This window comes from Myodes glareolus, chromosome 4 (assembly GCF_982192425.1).
Source record: "Myodes glareolus chromosome 4, mMyoGla1.1, whole genome shotgun sequence".
Classification (NCBI taxonomy): domain Eukaryota; kingdom Metazoa; phylum Chordata; class Mammalia; order Rodentia; family Cricetidae; genus Myodes; species Myodes glareolus.
Genome location: NC_142029.1, coordinates 87839950 through 87857815, shown reverse-complemented (window position 1 = coordinate 87857815; position 17866 = coordinate 87839950). Strand labels below are relative to the sequence as shown.

General features: G+C 36.6%; 1 protein-coding gene across 1 annotated transcript; it reads left to right on the top strand.

Annotated features, from left to right (window-relative positions):
• Positions 1–13278: 13278 nt before the first annotated feature.
• On the top strand, positions 13279–14235 carry LOC148122372 (olfactory receptor 8C8-like). The gene has a single exon (XM_087905078.1). The coding sequence runs from the start codon at positions 13282–13284 to the stop codon at positions 14233–14235; it is 954 nt and encodes a 317-aa protein (XP_087761204.1). The 5' UTR covers positions 13279–13281.
• Positions 14236–17866: the final 3631 nt, after the last annotated feature.

Here is a 17866-nt window from a genome sequence, read left to right as displayed (position 1 = left end):
GTCTATGTTAATATGAACCCAGCCAAGATGTTATTTCAGAGAAAAGAGCTTCATCTACAAGGTTCTGATGCAAAATAAAAATATAAATATCATTACAGAAGTCTCATATTAAAGTGCACAAATGGTGATCTACAAGATGACATATTATTCATTGTAATTAGTGATTATTTTTGGGCATCATTGAGATATAGGCATTTGGTTATGATTTTTGTGGTGAGTACTGCCACTATTACCACAGTGAAACATGAATTTTAAAAGGCCTTTTAGATGGTATGCCTTTTTCTTTTCTTATTTTGTGAGACAGGCTTCTCTGTTTTACAGCCCTACCTGTCCTTCAACTAACTCTCGTAGAACATGCTGGCCTCAAACTCATAGAGACTTGCCTGCCTCTGCCACCCAAGGGCTGGAATTAAAGGCACACACTATCACGGTCCAGCAGATACTATGTCTTTATTTGAAAAGAAAAATTATTTGTTTACAATATAAACGAATAACAATTTGCATTAGACACTGTCATTGGCAAATGCACAATTTTATTTGCCAATAAAATCTAGTAGCCACAAAGAATAAAAAAATGTGGTTTTTGTTTTACTTAGACTTACTTAATTTACATAGTAAAATATGATGAGATTCCTATAATTGACATAACTTTAGTCTGCATAATGGCTGAAAAAATTATTGTATATATAAACTTTATCTTTACTATTCTTTGATTATTAGACTTCTAGACTGCTTTCATTATTTAACTTTTTAAAATAACATCTCTGTAATAAATAAACTTGGAGTTTTGAATGAATCACAAAATGTGGTAGGGCTGAATCATTGCTAGATCTATTTCTAGTACCTTAAAAAGATTATATATTGATTTTTATGTTAGTTGGATGAGTTTACTTTTCCACTAACAGTATTTTTTTTTAGAAAGTAATTTTATTAAATTATAAAAGTTTCCATTTCCGCCCCTCCTCCCAACACCCTCCCACTCTCTCCACTCCCTCTCCTCCTCCCTCTCCATCCCTAAGAGCAGTCAGGGTTTCCTGCCCTGTGGGAAGTTCAAGTTCCTCCCCCCTCACTCCAGGTCCAGGAAGGTGAGTATCCAAACAGACTGGATCCCCAAAATCCAGTATATGCAGAGGAACCAAGTCCCAGTGTCATTGTCAATGGCTTTTCAGAAAGACTCCGAGCCAGCCACATTCAGAGAATCCGGCCACATTCAGAGAATCTGGTTGGATTGCATCCTCGTTCAGTCCCAGTCCAACTGGCCTTGGTGAACGCTCATTAGATCAGTCCCCTTGTATCAGTGGGTGATCGCATCCCTCGCAGTCCTGATTTACTTTTTCATGTTCTTCCTCCTTCTGCTTCTCATTTGGACCTTGGGGGGCTCAGTCCGGTGCTCCAATGTGGGTCTCCGTCTGTATTGTCATCCATCGTCGGATGAAGGTTCCCTCTGGTCTTTCCTTCTTTGCTCACGTTCTCTTTCCTTCTGCTTCTCGTTTGGACCTAGGGAGTTAAGTCCAGTTTAGGGTTTATAGAAGACTTGATTATATATGGGATCCCAGGTCCAAGGAGAGATCCCCAGATTGTTCTCTGGACAGAGGAGAGGGTGCCTGAACCGGCCTTGGCCCATAACCATACTGATGAATATTTTGCTTATCACCATAGATCCTTCATCTGGCGATGGATGGAGATAGAGACAGAGACCCACATTGGACCACTAACAGTATTTTAATATTCATTTCAATCCACATCATTTCAATCATACTCAGCATTGCTGACATCTGTTTTCTTGGTGGTTGCCATTTTGAATGGAGTTAAATGGAAGCTCACTGTTTTTGTGTTCCATTGATGGTTAGTGATTTTTAACATTTTCATTTTTTTATTGGCTATTTCTTTTTTGTTAATTGACAGCTGGGTGTACACTTTATTGGCCTTTTAAGTGATTGTTTTGTTTGATTTCAGATGCTAATTTATAACAATTTCTTATTATTTTTGTGTATCTGAGATATTGATACTAGTATATAGATACTAAGTATTTTCTTCTATTCTTTTGGCTGTCTTTTAATTCTAATAATAGCTTATTTCATATGCAGAAATATTTGTGTTAAACTTTGATAAATTTAATGTTTTCTTTGACCTACGAGTCTATTTCCTCTGTTGTATCTTTAGCACTTTAGATTCTTTCTTCCATCTCTTGCTTTCAGCTGTTTATGCTTGCATTTGTGGTTCCTGATCGTATTCCCATATTTTCCATTTCCATAATTCCATTGGTTTGTGTTTTATTTATTGTCTCAATTTCAATTTTCAAGCTTAGAATTGTTTCTTTCACCTTTTTGATTGCTTTTTCTTTGTTTTCTTTAAAGGATTTGTTTATTTCTTTCAATTTTTTTTCTCTTTTCCTCCACTTCTTTGAGAGAATTTTTCATTTCTCTTTTGGGGGGTCTCAAACATTCTCCTAAAGTTATTTTTTAGGACATTTGATAGGTAATTTTCTTCTACTTCATCTATAGTGTAGTGTTCATGTCTTGCTGTTGTAGACTCACTAGTTTTTATTGGTGCTGTGTTGCTCTTTGTGGTGTTCAGTATGTTCTTACCTTGTCTCCTCACATTTTCCTCTGATTGGTGTATTTGGGGCCATGTTTCTTGTGAACACGCATCCAAGTGCAAGTGGATCCCAAGGCTTAGATGGCTGTTTATTGTGGGGGAGTCAGAATCATAGTTTCAGTTACCCTAGAGGTCATATGGTATTCACAGTGGTTGCTCAGTGATCCAGGAAACCACTCTGCATTCTGGTGGTTGGGGCTGTTCCCACTGATGTTGAGTTCACCGGCACAGGTCTCCTTCCATGGAGGTCACTGGCTTGAGCCTGCTCTCCAGGAGATTGCATGGTAGGGCATGCTCTGGTGGAAGTTACTAAATATAAGTTCTTAAAATTATTTTATTTACCACATTCCACAGGTCTTTGAAGTGTTCAAGATTACCAATCTAACTGAAATATATATATATCTATATATAGAAGGCCTAAATAGCATGACTAAAAGTTTACTGTTATAGATGACTACCTATTGACCTGTATTTCTTAATTATGCATTACATTTTTAATAGATCTGTATAAATATAATATCTTAAGCAAGTGTAGAAATATAAAAATAGCAAAATTGGTATCTAATTTGTATCAATAAATCAAAGTACATAGCAATGTAGAGTATTTATTTTTATATGATATTCCACTTTAAATGAAAACAAACATTTATAAACAAACTTTTGTTAATTTAAGCATAGTTGTCTTCAAACTGCTTCCTGCTGTTTGTTGGGTAAAGTATGTCTAAGGTTCATGAGACCTTTCACAGTGTCTTATTCCATCAAATCTCATTAGTCTGGAAGAAATCCACAGGTTCCCATCATCTGTGAAAAGAAAAACAGAACCTCTATTCCAAAGAGTAGATTCAAATTTTGAAGTCAAGATAATTTCAAAATATATATGGTGGTTTATCTTAGTAACCTCAGAATCAATTTTTTTTCAGCAGTTAACTCAATAACAGTCCAACATCCAAAGAAAACACAATAATACACAAAACTCAAACCCTCTATGCATATTTCATCTTTATATGGCTTTTTCCACTTCATTACATTTTAATATTTATTTTAATATCTTTACACTTTTAATATAAAACTGTCGGTATGCTTTTTCTTACTTTGACTATCTCTTTAAAGACTTTGATTTATTTTTAAAAACTATTTCTTTCTATAATTGCCTATACCCATTTTCTTTTTTTCTTAAGCCTACACACATTTTTAAACATATTTTAACCCATCTAGAGGTTTATTTTTGTGAGAATCTATCTTTTTTTCATATCTATAATTGATTTTTGATCACTCCTTTAAACTGTTAAGCAGCCATGGCTAGGATCAGAGCAGCCAAATTAGCTGTTGGTTCCACACTACTTGGCTTTCCAACATGACAGAGGTTCATTTACTGCCAGCTCTGGGAGCCATCTTTACAACCCCAACTCAGGGAAGCAGTTGGTCCACACTGTCACCAAGTAACTTGCATCACACTGCCCATAAACCCCATTCAAGTGTTCAATAGCAGGAGCTCTCAAAAGAGTCCTCCATGCTGACAGTATAAATCAGGAAGTTGGAGGCAACAAATCCCACAGCTACCTCATTCAGAGTGGGCCCAAGGAAGCAAGCTCCAAGGGAGCAGGAGCCTTGAGCCAATCCAGTCCTGGGATACTGGTGGCCCAGGAATGAGCCAGAGACAGCGAACTCCACCAGAACAGGTACAGGGGAGTAAACCGCTGAGTGAGTGAACCATATCCAGAGACTGTTGAAAGTCCAGATGTGAATCTTGGACCTTCAAGGAAGTAGACCTATGCCAGGACCTCTGTGGTTCTGGGTATGAGTCTAGGACCTCAGACGGAGTAAGCAGGAACCAGAGATCTCTGCAAGTCCAGGTGTGAGTCTGAGCCCTCAGAGGAAATAGGCCTGAGACAGGACCTCTGAGGGCCAGGTATTGGTCTGGGACATCAAAGGGAAAAGGCAGGAGCCTGGAACCTCTGCAGGTCTGAGCATGAGTCAGGGACCTCTGAGGGAGTAAGCCTGAGCCAGGTTCTCTGCTATTCTGGGCACATCTGAGCGTGGGAACTCTGAGGCAATAGACCAGAGCCAGCGACCTTTGCAGGACCAACTCCAAGGCAGGGACCTGTGCAGGAGGGGATCCAGACCAGGATTTACAGGAACAGATCAAAGCTAGTAACCTAGGCCAAAGTAGGCCTGAGACAGAAAACTCCAAGGAACCTGAGCAAAGCCCAAGAGTTCTGAGTTATCTCCAAAAACATGGAGTAACCAACAGGGTAACTATTATTATGGCACTGACTGTACCACAAGGAACAGCAATCTGAGCTTTGGATTCACTGGCACCTAGAAGATTAATCAACAGAATCTCAGACAGCCCCAGCAACATCTATGAGAGAAAAAGATGAATAGAAATGGTAAGAACACATGCAAAGAGCAAACAACACCAGTAAAACCTAAAGACCCTACAACAGCAATACCACAACAACCAAATATGGATGAAGCAGAATATATTGACCTAAAAAATGACTCCAGGAGAATGTTTGAAACTCTTAAAGAGGAAATGGGAAATTCCCTCAAAGAAATGGAGGAAAAGACAAACAAAAAATTGGAAGACATCAGCAAATTGCTTTAAGAAAACCAAGAAAAAGCAATCAAACATATGAAAGAAACGACTCAAAACTTGAAAAGTGAAATAGAGACAATAAAGAAAACACAAGTTGATGTCATAATAGAAACAGAAATCTGTCAATGTAATCCACCATATAAACAAACTGAAAAATAAAAACCATATGATCATCTCATTAGATGCAGCAAAAGCTTTCGACAAAATACAACATCCCTTCATCCTAAAGGTCTTGGAGAGAGCAGGGATACAAGGAACATACCTAAACATAATCAAGGCAACAGCAAGCCAACAGCCAACATCAAACTAAATGGAGAGAAACTCCCAGTGATTCCACTGAAATCAGGAACAAAACAAGGTTGTTCACTCTCTGGATATCTATTCAATATAGTTCTTGAGGTTCTAGCTAGAGCAAATAAGACACCAAAAGGAAATCAGGGGCTACAAATTGGAAAAGAAGAACATTAACTCTCACTGCTTGCTGGTGATATGATAGTTTATATAAGCGATTTCAAAAATTCTACCAAGTAACTTTTACAACTCAGAAATGCTTTCTGTAATGCAGCAGGATACAAGATTAACAAAAGCAAAAACAAACAGCAACAACAACAAAACAAAAACAAAAAAAACAGTAGTCTTTCTGTACACAGAAGATAAAAGGTCTGGGAAAGAAATAAGAGAAATAACACCCTTCACAATAGCCACAACAGCATAAAATATCTCGGAGTAACTCTAACCAAACAAGTGGAAGACTTGTATGACAAGAACTTTAAGTCTTTGAAGAAAGAAATTGAAGAAGACACCAAAAAGTGCAAGGGTCTCCCATACTGTTGGATAGGCAGAATTAACATAGTAAAAATGGCAATCTTATCAAAGGGAACTACAGAATCAATTCAATGCCTATCAAAATCCCAGCAAAATACTTCACAGACTTCAAAAGAATGATACTCAACTTCATATGGAAAAGCAAAAAACCCAGGATAGCCAAAAAAATCCTGCACATTAAAAGAACTTCTGAGCCATTACAATTCCTGACTTCAAACTCTATTACAGAGCTACAGTACTGAAAACTACCTGGTATTGGCACGAGAACAGACAAGAGGATCAATGGAACTGAACAGAAGACCCAGATATTAATCCACACACTTTCAAACACCTGATTTTTGACAAAGAAGCAAAAAAAAATCAAATGGAAAAAATAAAGAATATTTAACAAATAGTGCTGGCATAACTGGATATCAACATATAGAAGAATAAAAATAGATTCATATCCATCACCAAGCACAAAACTCAAGTCAAAATGGATCAAAGAACTCAACATAAAGCCAGCCACACTGAATCTTGTAGAAGTGAAATTGGGAAGTACACTTGAACTCTTTGGCACAGGGAACCACTTCCTAAATATAACCCCAGCAGCACAGACACTCAGAGAAACAATTAATAAATGGAACCTCCTGAAACTGAAAAGCTTCTGTATAGCAAAGGACATAGGTAACAAGACAAAAGACACCCTACAGAGTGGGAACAGACCTTCATGAACCCCACATCAGACAGAGGTCTGATCTCCAAAATATACAAAGAACTCAAGAAATCAGTAATCAAAAAACAAATAATATAATTTAAAAAATGGAGTACAGACCTAAACAGAGAGCTCTAAACAGAGGAGTCTAAAATGGCTGAAAGACACTTAAGGAAATGTTCAACATCCTTAGTCATCAGAAAAATGCATATCAAAACAACTCTGAGATTCCATCTTATGCCTTTAAGAATGGCCAAGATCAAAAACACTGATGACAACTTAGGCTGGAGATGTTGTGGGGTAAAGGGAACACTCTTGCACTACTGGTGGGAATTCAAGCTGGTACCCCTTTGGATGTCAGTGTGGTGATTTCTCAGAAAATTAGGAAACAACTTTTCTCAAGACCCGGTAATACCACTTTGGGGTATATATCCAAAGGATGCTCAATCGTGCCACAAGGACACATGGTCAACTAAGTTCATAGCAGCATTGTTTGTCATAGCCAGAACATGGAAACAACCTAAATGCCTCTCAACTGGAGCATGGATAAGGAAAATGTGGTACATTTACACAGTAGAGTACTACACAGCAGAAAATAAAATGACATTGTGAATTTTACAGGAAAATGGATAGAGCTAGAAAACATTATTTTGAGTGAGGTAACCGAGACACAGAAAAACAATTATCAGATGTACTCACTCTTAAGTGGTTTTTAAACATAAAGAAAAGAAAATCAGCATACAAATCACAATCCCAGAGAATTTAGACATCAATGAGGACACTAAGAGAGACTTACATAGATTTAATCTACACAGGAATTAGAAAAAGGCAAGATCTCCTGAGTAAGTTGGGAAGATGGGGACCTTGGGGAAAGGGTTGAAGTGGGAAGGGGAGAGGCCAGGAAGGGAGCAGAGAAAAATGTAGAGTTCAATCATGTAGCTATCTGCCTGGAGATTGGAAATAGACAAGAGTCCCAGGTCCAAACGAGAAGCAGAAGGAAAGAGAACGTGAGCAAAGATGGCAAGATCAGAGAGAACCTTCATCCCACGATGGATGGCGATACAGATGGAGACCCACATTGGAGCACCGGACTGAGCCCCCCAAGGTCCAAATGAGGAGCAGAAGGAGGAAGAAAATGAAAAAGGAAATAAGGACTGTGAAGGATGTGATCACCCACTGATACAAGGGGACGGATCTAATGAGAGTTTACCAAGGCCAGTTGGACTGGGACTGAACGAGGATGCAATCCAACCAGATTCTCTGAATGTGGCTGGCCGGAGTCTTTCTGAAAAGCCATTGACAATGGCACTGGGACTTGTTTCCTCTGCATATACTGGATTTTGGGAATCCAGTCCGTCTGGACACTCACCTTCCTGGACCTGGAGGGAGGCGGGAGGAACTTGAACTTCTCACTGGGCAGGAAACCCTGACTGCTCTTAGGGATGGAGAGGGAGGAGGAGAGGGAGTGGGGGGAGTGGGAGGGTGGTGAAAGGAGGGGCAGAAATGGAAACTTTTATAATTTAATAAAATTACAAAAAAAACAAAACATAAATTAAAAAAACCTAGGAAGTCATTTTTTAAAAAAGTCATGCCTCTGCTCACTTTTAGTACACAGAGACTATCTGAACTCATAAGGCACAGACTTGGAAAGAACAGTATTTCTGTTTTATGGTTGATTTTGTGTGGAGTGACTTTATATTCTCTAGGTTTTCTTAAGGAGGATTTTTGTTCTAATGGACTATCTTCATAAGAAAAATTCTCAGAGAAAAATACTGACAGTTTATTAGAGTGTTGACTGAGGTTTCTGGCCTGCCTGGTTTCCATAAGCATTAGGTCCCAAGGAAAATCACACAGAGATCTCCAAGTGTTATAAACTCATTGGCCCATTGACTCAGGCTTTTTATTAACTCTTACAGATTATATTAGTTCATTATTCTAGTATATGTTAGCTACATGGCTCAGTACTTTTTTCAGCAGAGCAAGTACATCTTTCTTCTTCAGTATCTGGACAGGACTGTGGGGAGAGCTTCCTTCTTTCCAGAATACTCCTCTTCTCATTGCCCCATCTCTACTTTCTGTCTTATTGTCCTGCCTATACTTCCTGCCTGGCTACTGGCCAATCAACATTTATTTAAAACACAATTGACAGATACAGAATTGTTTCACACCACTTCCCCTTCTTTTTTTGAAACAAAGGAAAATATTTATGACACCAAGGAAGCAGAATGTGACCTGCCCCTCTGAAAAAGGTACCAAACTATGTGGCTAACATTTACTAAAATAATGGGCTAATATAAGTTATAAGAGTTAATAAGAAGCCTGAGGTAATGGGTCAATTAGTTTATATCTAATGTAGACTCTCTGTGTGATTTTCTCTGAGACTAAATGGCTGGGAAACTGGGCAGGACAGAAACCCCAACAAGCAGGCCCACATGTTACAGAATGGCACCCACATGGACAACTGCATCCACATAATGCCTGAGACAGTTTGGAAAGTAATTCTAGATCAAAATAACAACATTAAGCAGGGTTTCTTGGTAGCAGCAATTTCTTGGATCTGCTCTGCTTGCTAGAGGCAAGCACTCTCATTTAAGAGAGGCTTTTGACTCAGCTTTAACTGCAAAACCCTGCAACTCTTTAAGAGGTCCTGCCACAAAACACTTAAATGGTGTTGATAAAAGCTGACCGCATGCTTTTTGGTTTTCAGCAAAAGCAGGTAAAAAGCTGTGCCATTTTAAAATACTGGCTTTCTGGGCTGTCTTGCCAGTGCAAACTCTGACTCTTTGAGGCAGGAGGTTAGGCTACAAAGAAAGCATTTGAGTGTTGTTTGTGAACACATTGTTGCAGCTTTCTTGCTGGCAAGGACCTTGAAACACCATAAATTGTGGCAATAAACATGGCTACAACCAGTAGCTCTGCCATGAGGCTGGAATCACAGAAAGCTAAGGAATGGGCTGTATCTAGCAGTCAATGCCATGGCTTTAATCCTACCCATATTGCTTAGTAAATTAGACTCATGTGGTCAGAAAAAAAGAGAGATATATGGTAAAGAGAGAGTCAAAGACAAAAAACCTCTAAATGGTTTACTGTGTGTTTAAAAATAAATGTAGGCTTGGTAGAAAAAAGAAAAATGAAAAAAAACAGAGTAGTTGAGTGTGGTGGTACACACCTTTAATCGCAACAGTTTGGAGGCAGAGACAGACAGATCTCTGTGAATTCAATATGTAGTGGCACACACCTTTAATCCCAGCACTTGGGAGGAAGAGGCTGGTGGATCTCTGACTTCAAAGACAGCCTAGTCTACAGAGGGAGTTCTCAGGATAGCCAAAGATACACAGAGAACCTGTCTCAAAAAGCCAAATACTAGAAGAAAAACATAAAAGAAATACAATTTAAAATAAAGTCACGTAAAGATGAAAAGCACACAGAGAATCTGGATACTGTATGTTATTATGCTCTCTTTAAATTGTTTTAATGCTGAGGAAGGAGCAACAGCTGCTAACAGATTTTTTTTTTATAAATGCTACTGAATGAATCCAAGATAGGTATTTTGAAAATACCTTGACTTCAAAATTGAAGTCAAAAGGTATGTTACTTTGAAGAAGAGATTTTGCTTTTGTTTCCACAGGAAGTGAGAGGCTGTGGATTCATTCTGAGTTAAGAAAAATAAGATTTGATCAAGGAAGACCACCTGAGATATCTCTAGTAGGAACAGATGGCCTGGATGTCTGAGTTCTACATCTAGAACAGGTTCAAGAGAGCTGCCTGAGATGATCAAGACTCACAGGATATTCCAGTTATGACTTGATCAAAATTCTAAATTTTTTTAGGTCCCCATAAGACTATCAGTTCCCCCAACTGGCAGGAAGTACCTTGAAAAATTATGCCCATGAACTATGGATCTTCTTGTTTTCTAAAAAAAAAAAAAAAAAAGGAGGGGGGAATGGTGTGGGACAATTCTGTATTCTGTCAGTTATGTTTTAACTAAATGTTCATTGGCCAGTAGCCAGGCAGGAATTATAGGCGGGACAATAAGACAGGAAGTAGAGGCAGATTAGAGAGAATTGGAGAATTATGGAAAGAGGGAAGCTCTCTCTCAAAGTCCCGTCCAGACACCAAAGAAGCAGGATGTGACCTGCCTCGCTGAAAAAGGTACTGAGCCATGTGGCTAACATCAATAAGAATAATGGGTTAATATACGTTACAGTAGTTGGTGAGAAGCCTGAGCTAATGGGCCAAACAGTTTATATCTAAAGCAGACTCTCTGATTTTCTCTGGGACTAAACAGCTGGGAAACTGGGAAGGACAGAAACCCATACAAACAGACCCACAGGTTACATTAGAGAAAGGTCAAATTACCTAAAAGGCCTGTCTATTAAAGTAAGACGAGGTTACTTGGCAGAAAACTTCAAAGCCGGGAGGGGGGGTGTTTCCAACACATAATTTTCTGAGCCTGAACAGTGCCCATGGAATATATTACATTGACTAGAAAGGTTTTATGAACCATGATTAGTGTGTAGTTGTAAGGCTGTGGTTTACAACACTAACATGCAACACTGAGCATGGCTATGAGATGATGTTCATTTTATGTTACACAGGAGAGCAACACTGCATACAGTTACTTCCTCTGAAGGTCTATTGAGGATGAGAAATCCTGGTTTACCTGTTTAAAGAAATGAAATAGGGGTAAGAATTACACATTTTTACATGTCTAGGGCAGTTTTATATGCTACAATGCATGGATCATTAAATTTAATTAAGACAACAACATTGTAACTCCTTTATCTTGTTTCATATTGCTATTATTATCATTGTTATAGTGCTGAGATTAGACCTAGAGGCTTATGTATGCAAAATAAGTTTCTACTACTAATCTATATCCATATGCTCCTTTTTGAGACATATTTTATAAATAGCCACAAAAACATAAATATGTCAATATAAATGAAAAAGGACAGAAAGATTGCAATTTTTATTTAGATTCATTAGTAAGAAACAGAAAAATCTGGATTTAAACTCAAATTGTCTTGAAGCATAACTTTTTTAAATGTTTTGCTCCAAAATCTTTTACATTTTGTTGAGTGTTATTTAATAATTATTGATGCAATTGCAAGGCTTGTAGATAATTATTAATAATGACAAGTGAGTATGTCACTGTTTTTTTTTTTTTCCTTGCTGAGTTGTCCGGGGTATAATGAGTAGAATTCTGAAGGGAACAAGCCAATACTCTGCTCAGGGAACTAGGTATTTCTGTAGGGAAATTACAAACTAAGCAGGACTTTGAGTCTCAAAAAAGAGAGTGTTTATATCCATGCTATATGATATACACACAGGTTCTGTTATTTTTACCCTTAAGGTAGAAATTACTAAACCTGAAAGTTGTCATCAGGAGAGAATAACTGTCTATACTTCTCTGATGGGTATTCTTGGTTGTCAACTTAACTATAACTGGAATTAGCTATAATCTAGAAATGGAGGATACACTTGTGGTCCAGATCTTGAGGCAGGAAGATGCATTTTATCTAGATATTGAGGCTGAAAGTCACACTTTTAATCTCGGCCACACCATTTGCTAGAAGCCTATATAAGGACAATGTAAGAAGGAAGGATTTTTCCTTTTCCTGCTTGATTTTCCCTCAACAGCACACCAATTCTGTCTCCAGGATCCTGCAGACTAGCTGAGACAAATAGTCTTGTCTCACTGAGAGTCTACTAGATTATTGTACTTTTAGAAGATATGATTGAAATATAATCTGTAAGTCATTCTAATGAATTGGATTTAAATTTCACAGAAATATTCATATTTTATATATAACATAGAATTCATAATTTATACTATATATAAGATAATAGATAATATATACAGAACTTTCATAAGTTCTGTGACAATAGAGAACCCTGCCAAATACAATTTCTAATATATTATTTTACAATAGTGGGTTAGAAAAATCTCAATTGAGAGAAATGATGTATTGGGTACAAATGAGATTATATTCCTTTGTGCACATTAAGAGAACATTTAAGAAAAATTTTAAATTGAAATCATGTCATGTCCCTGGCATACATAGTGTAGGGGGTCAGAGCAGGTTTTGTATTGATAACTATCATCTCTTTATTGTCAGAAACTTAAACTCCTTAGAATATTGAAGTGAAAGTGCCTATGTGGTACAACAGCAGTGACATATTCAAGCATAAAAAATTATCTTTATCTTCATAACACACCATAAAGCTCAAAACTATATAAATCATGGGTTAAGGAGACAGTGATGTTTTCTTTCTAATTTTGTCCCTGATCCTAAAAGAAGCTTAAAGAGACAAGAGAGAGTGGTTATTAAAGTCTTTAGGAGCTGGGCTAGTGTTTAATCATAGTAGATGCTCATCATGAATAGGAAAAGAATAGTCAGAGATTTCTCAGGAATGAGAGGCAATGTTCTCTGAATGTTTTGCTCAGTGGCTTCAGACAATCTTGAATTTTAAAAACTGGCTCTAGCTGTGCTCTTGTAGTCAGTGACAGAGATTTAATGTGACCCTTTACTAATGTTTCTTCAGATCTACTGTGACAAAAATGGCTATGCAGAATGACTCTTCAGTGACCGAATTCATTCTCGCAGGATTGACAGACCAACCTGAGCTCCAGCTACCCCTGTTCAGCCTGTTTCTGGTGTATCACACAGTCACTGTGGTGGGAAACTTGAGTTTAATGAGTCTCATTTTCCTAAATTCAGACCTGCAGACCCCCATGTACTTTTTTCTCTTTAACTTGTCCTTCATTGACTTATGTTATTCCTTTGTCTTTACTCCCAAAACACTTATGAGTTTTGTTTTAGAGAAAAACACCATTTCTTTCAGTGGATGCATGACTCAGCTGTTTTTCTTCTGCTTTTTTGCCCACTCTGAGTGTTATGTGTTGACAGCCATGGCCTATGATCGCTATGTAGCCATCTGTCAACCTCTGTTGTACATGGTCATCATGTCTCCTAGGACATGTTCCCTGATGATGTTTGGTTCATACTTCATGGGGTTAGCTGGTGCCACTGTCCACACCGTGTTTATGGTCAGACTGAACTTTTGTGATTCTAACATCATCAACCACTACCTGTGTGATATCTTCCCCCTTCTCCAGCTCTCCTGCAGTAACACCTATGCCACTGAGCTTGTGAGTTCTGTTATTATCAGCACAGTGATCATTGCATCTAGTGTTGTCATCTTAATGTCCTATGCTTTGATTCTTTTTAATGTTACTCAGGTGTCATCAGGTAAGGGTTTGTACAAAGCCATGAGCACCTGTAGTTCTCACATAATAACTGTTGCCCTATTCTATGGATTGGGTATGCTTACACATATCAAAACATCGTCTGAAAAATCTGTAGTTCAGGGGAAAATTCTCAGTGTATTTTGTACCTTTTTGCTTCCATTGTTGAACCCTTTTATTTACAGTCTCAGGAATAATGATGTCAAAGTTGCTCTAAATAGATCTCTAAGGAGACTCAAAGTGAATGAAGCACTGGGGCTACCATAATCTACATTTCTATGAGTCTTGTTCTCCATTTTGTTTTGTTCTCACCTTCTTTTCAATATTCTAATTTTTTCCTCTCATCTCTGTTTTTATATTCTTGCAAGGTTTTCAATGTATCATTTCTTCTCATTCCTTCACAAAAATTCTTGATCATTTTTCTTGGAGATAAGAATATATTTTTGATCTGGGGCCTCATTCTGAATATGAATCCAGCTTCATCTTTGTACATGATTTGTACATGAGTCACATGGTGGTATATTTTGTATTGTAAGAGAACTCTATTTCCTTTTTATCTATGTACTTCTATGACTAAGTAAAGTCAGGGAGATGAATGCTTTCTAATAAGTTTACTACTGTTTGTCATATCAGAGAGAATTTTGTAGAGCATTTCCAATTTAAGGTCCTTAAGTACACTTGTGAATTGCATTCAAAATAAGAATGATTAACTCATTTGTGGCCTTAGTAAAGTTGTCAAAGTTTCTAGCACTATTTATTGTTTTTCAATATTTTTCTAATTTTGGATTTTTCATCTCAAATTTACAAAATGATATTATGTGCTTTTATGGAGTAATGGTCAGTTTTTATAATTATTGAAGACTGAACTAGGCTAATTTTTATTTAGAATTTTTAAATATTATTAACAATGACAGTGATTTTTGTGAAAAGTTAGTTTGTCATAAATATAATGGAATTTGCCACTGCATTTGAACTATTGATAAGAACTAGTTATTTTTAATAAACACAAATAAATAACATGCAATGTCTAAAGTCATGATCACTTTCCTATATAACAAAGATGATATTTTTAAAGAAAAGCCTACTTACTTACAGAAAAAAGAAACTAGATATGACACTATAACCCAGTGTTGTAGTACTTATATAAGCTCCTGTTTAATTCTTACCATGATGTACATACACATGCTCACATATATTTATGTATACATCTTAAACATATGTTCATATAAAATGGTTATGACACAGATATTTGAGTAACTGAAATTTTTATTTAAATGTGTATATATACTTTTTTCTTTTGCTTATTTCTAGGAACACCACCCCATAAATCATGCCAGTACAAACAAAACTCTACCTGAAAGTTTGTGCAATGTTTAATGTTCTTACACAGAGAGTTAATATCATTCTTCTTTACTGTTCACTGTATTTGACTTGTTTTTTGGTTATATAGTTAGGAATACAAGTCCTAGTTTTAAACACAATATATATCCAATAAAGAAACATATGGAATGAAACAATAAGAATTGTGAAGTGATAGAGAGATTTTGAAGTTGTTCAGAATGACTCTAATAGAGGGGGAGAACATTTGACCCCTTCTGCAGCCTGATACATATGCCTCTGCAGGTTTTGAGTGTGTTATGATGACCCAACCCATCCCAGTTTCACGATAAGAAGTTATTTGGTACCTGAAAGCTGACACTGACCAAGACTCATGTCATAAAACAGTGGATGTGGAGACATGAAGCTCTGTGCAGAAATTGGCAAGAGTCCTGAGTTAAGTGGAAAACAAGATTGACACTTTACAGCTTTTATGATTCTATGTTGTGGTAGATCATTCCCTCACATAACACAACTTCAGCAATTGGCACCTTCATCCACTTGGTGAATTGCTTATACCATTTTCCCCCACATAATGCTTAGAGACCACATTTTAAGACTTTTGCAAGACTTTGACTTTAGAATGAAGTTTAACTGTACAAATGAGTTAAGATGTATAAACACCTACCAACAGATGCTCAATGTAGATTTCTGCAAAGCAGGAGGGAGGATGAATACTACAAAGAGATAATTCAACCTTATGTTGATCTATACACTGGAATATAAAAAACATGTTTTAGATAATCTCTTTAATTGTTATCCTTACAGTAGATCATGGATATCAGAGAAGTTCAAAACCAGAAAAGAGATTGAGAAGTTTCTCTGTTTGAGTATCAGCCATGTCTGCACCCAATTTTACTTCTGAACTTAAATGATGGAGAAAGGCCTTCTCACTGGTTTTCTTCTGTTGAGGGTTGTCTTTAGAAATGATGGGTTGTGTGTCAGAATGAATGTCAGGATGCTTAGCCATGAGATCAACAAGATATATACTTCATGGAGTACATAGTTTACTAGAGATTGCATTTAATAATCTATTACTTACTTTGTCTCTTCTCTTCATGGAATTTAATGAAACACTAGAATTTACAAATAACAGAGATAGTTAGTTAGAGGTGAGTATTTCCAGAAAGAATCAGTTAATAACAATTCTGCAGACTCACACAAATGCATATCTGAGTAATAAAATCTTATATACCTATTACATAATGTAGTTGATCACCTTAGGTATATATTATGGATATTTTGTTATTAAATTAATCTCTCTTGTTTATGTAAATTTTCTGTAGTATCAATTGAAAATTAATAGATAATAGTCGGATTATTTCAACAACTGCTGTTTTCAGTGTATAACTTAAAGTTCATCCAGGGAATTGCATGTTCTGGAGCTGAGTTTGGATTTCTAAATAATTATACATAGTGTGACCTCAGTAGTAGCAGTGCATGCATCACTCATGAATGGTTAATATAATCTATACCTACTGTGAAACACTGTGTTCTACTATGAAGATGTTAGTGGAATTCGGTGAATCCCAAGCCTGTGGCATTTTAGAGAGTTCTTGGATGAAGACATATTGATGTACTAGCTCTTTTGTTTTGACCTTCTGATATTAATTCCTACATTTGGAGAGTTGTGATCTATGATCTTGGAAATAAACCTCATGTTGTAATGGTCTTCCTGTACACAATTCATTTGAAAGATCTTTTGTTTTCTAAATTTAAATTAGCTTTAACATTTGAACAAAATTTTACATGTAAGGAAGTAAACAAGCAAACAAAAATCCCAGTGTTATATTACTTAAGCCATCATGTTCATGGAACTATGCAACACCTTTTACTTTTTCTATCACCTATCTTTCTTCCATCTTTAGATATTAGCAGCATGGAAGTGAGTAGTACCGAAAGTCCCCAAATTAAATCTCAAACATATCTGGTTATTTAGATTATGTTTAAACTATTTTAGTGTATTTTCAGTCTTTTTAGATGGTCTTTAAAAAAGGGAAGATCATAAAATTATCAGGGAAAATTAAGTTCTCAAACAAAAATTTTTAAAGAAGAGGGAAATATCACCACTTTTCCTTTGTTCTGAAATAAACATTGTACATACTTCTTCTGACTTGATAAGCCATTAATTAAAGATATTAGAAAGTATTAGAAAATTTCCTCTATTATTGACCTGAAGATAAATTTTAGTGGACTATACTTGAACATATTCATTACTATTCCAACTTTGTTATCTGATTGTCAATCAAACTTGCAGGGGATACTTTGTTAGTGATATATGTTCAGAAAAAGTTTTGGTATTTGTCTGTCTTTTTTACTACAATTCACAACATTTCAGTCAATATACAAGATTTTGTTAAGGACTTAGTTATTTCTTTTGAGTACACAGTGTATACTTTTACAGACTACTTATAAACCCACTTTGAATGTGTCCTCAGATGCTACATATATGTGTGGCTTGGGTTGGAAATTTTAAGATGCCTGAAGAATTTGTGTAGCTTTTCTTTCATTTTTTTTGAGT